Source organism: Salmo salar, chromosome ssa20 (assembly GCF_905237065.1).
Source record: "Salmo salar chromosome ssa20, Ssal_v3.1, whole genome shotgun sequence".
Taxonomy (NCBI): Eukaryota; Metazoa; Chordata; class Actinopteri; order Salmoniformes; family Salmonidae; genus Salmo; species Salmo salar.
The window spans coordinates 20,185,799-20,195,316 of record NC_059461.1 but is presented as its reverse complement, the minus strand read 5'-3'; the positions used below and the strand labels follow the sequence as shown (position 1 = coordinate 20,195,316).

The 9,518-nt window shown below is 43.4% G+C and overlaps 1 protein-coding gene across 3 annotated transcripts in view; it reads right to left on the bottom strand.

The window, feature by feature from the left end:
- Nucleotides 1-4,064: 4,064 nt before the first annotated feature.
- Nucleotides 4,065-9,518, bottom strand: part of LOC106579952 (homeobox protein cut-like 2) — a 121,937-nt gene continuing 116,483 nt past the window's right edge. For 2 of the 3 annotated variants that reach the window (XM_014160399.2, XM_045703043.1), the window contains exons 20-22: nucleotides 8,174-8,362; nucleotides 5,999-6,275; nucleotides 4,065-5,887 (exon numbers count right to left, since the gene is read on the bottom strand). In XM_014160399.2, coding sequence (XP_014015874.1) covers nucleotides 5,056-5,887; nucleotides 5,999-6,275; nucleotides 8,174-8,362 — 1,298 coding nt within the window. In that variant the 3' untranslated portion in view covers nucleotides 4,065-5,055. The remainder of the gene's footprint in view (nucleotides 5,888-5,998; nucleotides 6,276-8,173; nucleotides 8,363-9,518) is intronic. The other variant, XM_014160400.2, reaches the window with a different exon arrangement.

The window sequence follows — 9,518 nt, the reverse complement described above, 5'->3', positions numbered from 1 at the left end:
AAGGCCAGAATAATCATGATGCTTGACAAAAACTAATTTATAAATGTCTGCTTTTTACTTAGGGTTTTGGGGTAGAATTCCCCAACTTATTCACATATTAAACCTGTCTCATGAATACTACAAAGAGTCAACTCAGTCAGTTGAATATAATTTCACACACTCTCTACAACAACATATAACCAGTGGGTAATGGGTAAAGGTTTACACCTCCACATTGCCTGTCACCAAAACTGCCAATTGCAACCATGCATGGAATTCACCAGTGTAAAAAGAGACAAGTGCAGAGTCAATGTCAGTGTGCCAGAACAATAATACAAAACAAAGTATATTCCCTTTCCAAGTGACCAGTATAAAATTGCATGCAAAATTGAAACAATGAAATTAGGTTTACGTGAAGAGGTAAGTCTCCATGAGGGTCAGTGTAAATCCATTCCATTTTAATCTATTTATTATACTGAACAGAAATATAAACGCAACATGCAACAATTTCTAATATTTTACTGAGTTACAGTTCATATGAGGAAATCAGTCAATTTAAATAAATTAATTAGGCCCTAATCTATGGATTTCACATGACTGGGAATACAGATATGCATCTGTTGGTCACAGATACCTTAAAAGAAATGGGCCTCAGGATCTCGTCATGGTATATCTGTGCATTAAAATTGCCATCAATAAATGTAATTGTGTTCATTGTCTGTAGCTTATGCCTGCTCATACCATAACCCCACCGCCACCATGGGGCACTCTGTTCACAACGTTGACATCAGCAAACCGCTTGTCCACATGACGCCATACACGGTTGTGAGGCCGGTTGGACGTACTTCCAAATTCTCTAAAACGATGTTGGAGGCGGCTTATGGTGGACATTTCTGCAGTCAGCATGCCAATTGAAAGCTCCCTCAAAACTTGAGACATCTGTGGCATTGTGTTGTGTGACATAACCGCACATTTTAGAGTGGCTTTTTATTGTCCCCAGCACAAGGTGCACCTGTGTAATGATCATGCTGTTTAATCAGGTTCTTGATATGCCACACCTGTCAGGTGGATGGATTATCTTGGTAAAGGAGAGATGATCACTAATAGGGATGTACAAAAGATTTGTGCACAACGTTTGAGAGAAATAAGTTTTTTGTGCGTATGGAACATTTCTGTGATCTTTTATTTCAGCTCTTGAAACACGGGACCAACACTATACATGTTGTGTTTATATTTTTGTTCAGTGTAGTACATTTTTCTCTGTAAGACAATGGTATCTCATACAAGAAATGTTACTTCTAAGTACTCCCATATACAGTATCACTGAGACAGAAAATTAGGTGTTAAAACAAAGGAAAGTTCGTCATAGTTTAATATGGGATTTCCAGATTCCCCTATTTCATCCTTAGAGGTATATAATGTCAAGCACATATACTTTATCTGCTCAGCAAGTATGGAAGAGTCAATTCTGTCAGGATGTCAGAAATTGTATAATTATTCCTCTCCCCGTTTGCTTCACAAAAACCATTCAATTAAATTACCTACTTCTGAACATTGTCATTGTACCAACGGATTACAAAATAGTCTGCCATTGTTCTCAAAAACTAACCACTAGTTTTCCATGTGCATTCCCATAGTTAAAACTTCCATAATCCCATATAACATTTGGCAGAAGAACCATCCTGTCTTCTGTTTACTTCTGATATTATATTCATTCATTATTGTATTGACCAGTGATGAGAGTGACTGGTTCAGTAAAGCTTTAAGAAGCAAGACTACCCTGAGAGAAGGTCGAAATCATGGGCAAGCTTGCCAGATCAGAACTGGCTCATATGGGATTGGTTAATAGATCTGTACACTCCAATTCAATATAGTCAGCACATTTTGTTCAAGAACATATGATATCATTTTCAGTAAATGTGTAATATTTATATATCTATACATACAATCCAAATCCTCTGAACTAGTAAGACATGTGCAAGTGTTTACTACCAAATTCAACAATACAGTAAAGGCAAAGACTTGTGGACACTAAAAGTTAGGATAATTTCGATATTGGAACTTTTCATGAATCCTCACAATTATTAATATCTAAGTGCTGTAAGTAGTTCATACACAAGGTATTGAATATCTATTCAAATCGTTCAGAGTACCAAACAGAAGCAAAATATAGAAGATTTTCACAAACTGCAAGCATGACAAAACTCATATTACAGACACAATACAGTAGTGGCCAGCGGCAAGCATAATATGAAATAATTGATTTAATTTTGTGTCATAGAAAGTACTTTCAAACCGAGTTCAATGTAGTAGAATTTTGATGAGGTCATATTGTATCATGTTCTTTCCATCAGGACTCGTATCCATGCTTTCAGATTCTTATTCCAGTCAGATAGAGGCGAACAAGAGAGAAACTTGTGGGTGCTTTATAGCGTATTGTTTCTTTCTACAGTATGTTATCATCAAGGAATCAAACCAGAGATGTTTGAATGACTCAAGACTGTGTTAGCCCACTGAACTAAAAGTTAGGTGTTGCACACAGTAAGCCTAAACCAGAGCTAAAGTAAACATTACATTCTCGGGCACTAATTTATCTAACAGTCAATTTCCCTTGCACTCACAAGTGCACAGATACAATACAGTATATATACAAAAGTATGTGGATACCCCTTCAAATTAGTGGATTCGGCTATCTCAGCCACACCCATTGCTGACAGGTATATAAAATCGAGCACACTGCCATGCAATCTTCATAGACAAACATTGGCAGTAGAATGGCTTTACTGAAGAGCTCAGTGACTTTCAATGTGGACCTGTTATAGGACACCACCTTTCCAACAAGTCAGTTTGTCAAATTTCTGCCCTGCTAGAGCTGCCTCGGTCAACTGTAAGTGCTGTTATTGTGAAGTGGAAACGTCTAGGAGCAACAACGGCTCAGCCATGAAGTGGTAGGCCACACAAGCTCACAGAACAGGACCGGTGACTGCTGAAGCACGTAAAAATTGTCTGTCTTCGGTTGCAACACTCACTTCCGAGTTCCAAACTGCCTCTGGAAGTAATATCAGCACAAGAACTGTTCGTCGGGAGCTTCATGTACTGGGTTTCCATGGCCGAGCAACCGCACACAAGCCTAAGATCACCATTCGCAATGCCAAGCCTTGGCTGGAGAGTTCAAAAGTCCGCCACCGTTGTACTCTGGAGCAGTGGAAACACGTTCTCTGGAGTGATGAACCACACTTCACCATCTGGCAGTCCGACGGACGAATCTAGGTTTGGTGGATGCCAGGAGAATGCTACATACCCGAATGCATAGTGCCAACTGTAAAGTTTGGTGGAGGAGGAATAATGGTCTGGGGCTGTTTTTCATGGTTCTGGCTAGGCCTGGAAATCTTAATGCTACAGCATACAATGACATTCTAGACGATTGTGTGCTTCCAACTTTGTGTCAACAGTTTGGGGAAGGCCCTTTCCTGTTTCAGCATGACAATGCCCCTGTGCATAAAGCGAGATCCATACAGAAATGGTTTGTCGAGATCAGTGTGGAAGAACTTGAATGGCCTGCACAGAGCTCTGACCTCCACCTCATTGAACACCTTTGGGATAAATTGAAATGCCGACTGCGAGCCAGGTCTAATCGCCCAACATCAGTACCCGACCTCACTAATGCTCTTTAGGCTGAATGGAAGCAAGTCCCCGCAGCAATGTTCCAACATCTAGTGGAAAGCCTTCCCAGAAGAGTGGAGGCTGTTATAGCAGCAAAGGGGGACCAACTCCATATAAATGCCCATGATTTTGGAAAGAGATGTTCTATGAGCAGGTGTCCACATACTTTTGGTTATGTAGTGTATTTCAACTGAGGGAGTAATGCGTTACCTCTCTGGAACGGCAAAATAAACACGACTGCAGGAGGAACAGCATGAGAGCCCGTGAGAGGACATAAGGACGATGGATCAAGAGAGAAAAGGAGGATGAAGTCTTTTGTTATCCAAGAGCAGGGGTTCTCAATGTGGTATTAAATAATGTCAATATTTGCCTGTGACTCCTCACTAGTAGATTCTCAGGTTCCATTGCTGTCTGAGACATAATTCAAACATATCTTAATCAATTTATTCAAACGGTAGGAGGATCATAGAGGTTAAAAGATCATAGAGGTAAGTCTGAAATAAATCATGTAAACTGTGCTCATGTGTAGTGAGTTTCACTTACTGACAAGTGCACAAGGGTTCAAAACTGTAAACCTCCAGGATTATATAACAAAAAAAAAAGATTCTACTCATTAGATTTTACATTTCCTTTTTTTTTTTACAGATTTCTTTTCACAAATTTTTGCTCCAGTATATCACAGGTGACTAACTATAGAGGATAACAGGGTCAGTTGAATACCATGATACATCTAGTTCAGAAGGCTATTGCAGACAATTCTACAACATGTACAACCACACTTTATACGTTTGTGTTACAAATGTTTCAAAACATATCACCAAGAAACTAAGTACATAGGAGATGTTGAATATTTAGAGTCTTAAAGGACTATCCCTTAGTCAGTAGTACAATTTCACGTTACTTGACTTAAACTGTCCCGTTTTACAGACAAAAATCGGAAAAATTGCTATTCAAAAATTAGCAAATTTGGTCAGCGTCTCTTTTTATATAATTATAGTGCTTTTGATGGCTTAAGACAGGGTCTTTTTTAATCTCACCCAGTGGCAATCTACACAACTTCAGTGTACATTTCATGACACCATAGCTGCAAAAGTCTTCACGTCAGAGTCCATTAAGTAAAACAACAGCTAGTGCTGTTACATATATTTCAAAGTAGTATCCATTATCAAAAAAACTAAAACACGTTTATAAATATTTTTTATTTTCTAAAAGCCCTCTAAGGGAATTTGTCTGTAAGTTTATCTCTGGTTTCCCCTGGTGTCCTACAGGGTATTTATTCAGTATGATCAGACAGGGAGTACAGGCCTTCAGGAGCCAGGCTCCACTCCATGTGTTCCTGAAGCTTCTCTTTGAGAGTCTCCCATGTCTGGTGTGAGTCAGCAGGACTGAGGAAATGTGGAGGAAGGGAGGGGCCTAAAACTCCCACTCCAGGGTCTCCTCCCGGTTAGCCGCTCTCTCCAGCCTGTGGATGATGTTGTTGAGGTTGGCAATTTTCTCGGTGCGTCTCTGAACGCTCCTGTTGGGCTTGGGGCTCTGGATGGGAGGCATGGGGTTAGGGTCCAGGCCGTGGTTGGTGCTTGTCGTGGGTGGGTTGGGCAGGGATGGGGAGATGGGTGCAGAGGAAGATGAGACAGGGGAGACGGACATCATGAGGCCGGGCGAGGAGGCAGCGGAGGGGGAGTTGAGGGAGACCTCCAGGCTGCTGCGGCAGGGCTCAGACGAGGCCTTGAAGCTGACCGGGTCCACAGGAGACTTGCTGGAGTCATCAACCTCGTGCCTGGACTGGCTGGTTCTCTGGGGGCCATCTAGGGAGAGCGCCCCCTGGAAGAGCCCCTGAGCCTGGCTGCTCTTACCCTCTTCCTGCCCCAGGCTCTGAGGATAGTGTGGAGCCAGGTGGAGCTCTCGGCAGCCACCCATCTGGTCCTCATGCTCTGTTTTCAACTGAGGGAACTGGACACCCATAGAGAAACACTGGATCTTAGGCTGTTTGATGTAGCCGTTCCTCTCCTCTTCCTCTCCCTCGTCCTCCAGCTCACTGGCCTCCTGTTTGACATGTGGCAGTGGTGTGTTAGCGCTGAGGGGGCGGATGGGGTGGGGGGTGCGTCCAGCGGGGTGCAGCCGCCTCCTCTCATCCCCGTCTGAGATGGGGCTCTGTATGGCCGAGGGAGAGTAGCTGTGGTGTTCTGTGTCCGTGTCGTTGTCCTGGAGACCCTCCATGAGGACCTCCCGTCGCATCCTGGACCTGCTTAGAAAAACACAACAATCAAACTAACAGTTTAAAGGAGTTGTGTACCGTATTTATTCAATGTAATTATTCTAGTCCCTCTAGGGGTCGGGATCTGATGCCATGTCTGACCTGTAGTTGTGGAACCAGTTGATGACGGTATTGGTTTTGAGGTTGAGCTGGCAGGCCAGCATCTCAATGGTGTGCTGGGAGGGGTATGGCTCCAGGAGGTAGGCCTTCCTCAGAGCCTCCTTCTCCTCAGCCCCCAGCACCACCCTGGGCTTTTTCACCTGACTGTAGGGACACAGGTCTATTGAGGCCAGAGCTGGGCTCACACACTCAGAGCGGGCACTGGGAGAGTCACTGTCTGAGCCGGTACTCAGCAGCCCATACCGCCTCTTCAGGTAGGCTGTGAGGACAACACAGAGAGATGTATAAAATTCAATGACAAAGCATGGAATAAACTAATCAATCCATCACACTGTATAGCTGCGGTACATACTGTGCATTCGGAAAGTACTCAGACCCCTTGACTTTTTCCACATTTTGTTAGGTTACAGCCTTATTCTAAAATATATTAAATCGTATAAATGTATAAAATAAATAATGGAAATATAACATTTACATAAGTAATCAGACCCTTTACTAAGTACTTTGTTGAAGCACCTTTGGCAGTGAGTCTTCTTGGGTATTATGCTACAAGCTTGGCACACCTGTAGTTGGGGATTTTCTCCCGTTCTTCTCTGCAGATCCACTCAAGCTCTGTCAGGTTGGATGGGGAACGTCGCTGCACAGCTATTTTCAGGTCTCTCAAGAGATATTCGATCGGGTTCAGGTCCGGGCTCTGGCTGGGACACTCAAGGACATTCAGAGACTTGTCCAGAAGCCACTCCGGCATTGTCTTGGCTTTGTGCTTAGGGTCGTTGTCCTGTTGGAAGTTGAACCTTGGCCCCAGTCTGAGGTCCTGAGCGCTCTGGAGCAGGTTTTCATCAAGGATCTCTCTGTACTTTGCTCCTTTCATCTTTCCCTCAGTCCGGACTAGTCTCCCAGTCCCTGCCTCTGAAAAACATCCCCACAGCATGATGCTGCCACCACCATGCTTCACCGTAGCCATGGTGCCAGGTTTCTGCCAGACGTGAAGCTTGGCATTCAGGCCAAAGAGTCCAATCTTGGTTTCATCAGACCAGAGAATCTTGTTTATCATGGTCTGAGAGTCCTTTAGGTGCCTTTTGGCAAAGTCCAAGCAGGCTGTCATGTGCCTTTTATTGAGGAGTGGCTTCCATCTGGCCACTCTACCATAAAGGCCTGATTGGTGGAGTGCTGCAGAGATGGTTGTCCTTCTGGAATGTTCTCCCATTGCCACAGAGGAACTCTGGACCTCTGTCAGAGTGACCATCGGGTTCTTGATCACCTCCCTGACCAAGGCCCTTCTCCCCCGATTGCTTAGTTTGGCCGGGCAGCCAGCTCTAGGAAAAGTCTTGGTGGTTCCAAACTTCTTCCATTTAAGAATGATGGAGGTCACTGTGTTCTTGTGAACCTTCAATGCTGCAGAAATGTTTTGGTACCCTTCCCCAGATCTGTGCCTCGACACAATCCTGTCTCAGAGCTCTACGGACAATTCCTTTGACCTCATGGCTTGGTTTTTGCTCTGACATGCACTAACAACTGTGGTACCAACTATAGACAGGTGTGTGCCTTTCCAAATCAGGAAAGGCACACACTCAAGGATGATCAATGGAAACAGGATGCACCTGAGCTCAATTTTGAGTCTCATAGCAAAGGTTCTGAATACCATCAAAAAACCTGTTTTCGCTTTGTCATTATGGGGTATTGTGTGTAGATTGATGAGGGGAAAAAATAATGTCATCCATTTTAGAATAAGGCTGTAACATAACAAAATGTGGAAAAGGGGAAGGGGTCTGAACACTTTCTGAATGCACATCTATTGGTATATCCACATGTAACAGTGTAGGTTCCGTCCCTCTCTTCGCCCCAACCCGGGCTCGAACCAGGGACCCTTGCACACATCAACAACTGACACCCCACGAAGCATCGTTACCCATCGCGCCACAAAAGCCGCGGCCCTTGCGACGCAAGGGGAAACCCTACTTCAAGTCTCAGAGCGAGTGACGTCACCGATTGAAATGCTACTAGCGCGCAACACCGCTAACTAACTAGCCATTTCACATCGGTTACACACACAGTGCTCTACTGTATGACTGGGTAAATGCAAATACACATACTGCTAACATGCAAACCCTGATAACAGAGCATCATTTGCAGATAACATGCTGTAAATAGACCAACCTTTCTTCTCCATCTTCTTCATGTCCCTCAGCTTGTCCACGTTGTGCGGGTCGTTGAGCCACAGTTGCATGCGGACGAAAGGCTCCCTGCCTTTGAGGCTGAGTTTGTGCCAGGGCTTGGGCCTAGAGAGCAGGTCTGATACTGAGCCCTGGGTGAGGCCCAGTATACTCTCCCCAAACAGCCGCTGGCCTAGAGCACACAAACGAAGGTTTAATCTTAGGGCTAGGCACCTTTTTTCTCCACTTCCTGCCTGAATGACGTGCCCAAAGTAAACTGCCGTAGCTCAGGCCCTGAAGCCAGGATATGCATATAATTGGTACCATTGGAAAGAAAACACTTTGAAGTTCGTAGAAATGTTTAAATAATGTAGGAGAATATAACACAATAGATATGGTAGGAGAGAATCCAAAGAAAAAACAACCAGATTTGTTTTTGTTGAGAGAGACCATCCTCTTAGAAATGCAAGAGAAAGGTCATATTGAAAATTAGCTCCCTGGATGCAATTCCTATGGCTTCGACAGGGTGTCAGCAGTCTATGTTCAAGGTTTCAGGCTTGTAACTTCAAAAACGAATAAGAAATTACAGTTTTAGTAGAGGGACACAGTCTTGGAAATTCGTGTTCGTGCGCGCCATGAAGACATTACGCACCTGCTAAAATCGGTTTCCTATTAAACATACTTCTTTCTGAAAAAAATACAATAGTTTGAGTACATTTTAGGATATCTGAGGAGTAAATAGAAACGTATTTTGACTTGTTGAAACAAAGTTTAGGGGTAGATTTTCGGATTCCTTTTTGAACGAGTGGATTACCTAAATTGATGGCGCCAACTAAACTGACTTTTTGGGATATAAAGAAGAATTTTATCTAACAAAACGACACTACATGTTATAGCTGGGACCCTTTGGATGACAAATCAGAGGAAGATTTTCAAAAAGTAAGTGAATATTTAATCGTTATATGTATATTTTGATATGGGGTTTTGATGTGGGGTGCCGTCCTCAAACAATCTCATGGCATGTTTTCACTGTAATAGCTACTGTAAATCCGACAGTGCAGTTAGATTAACAAGAATTTAAGCTTTCAGCTGATATAAGACACTTACATTTACCTAAATGTTTAAAATCCATAATATTTATGATTATTTATTTGAATTGCGCGCCCTCCAGTTTCACAGGAAGTTGTCCCGCTAGCGGGACACCGATCAACACACACATACTGTATTCCAACCAGAGCACACATAAAGTAGGTCCGCTGGCCTAGTGGACACCTGACATAACAAAGACACAGGGTTTTTCCTAATCAGGTGGTCAGAGAAAACCACAACACATAACATTTACTCACCAC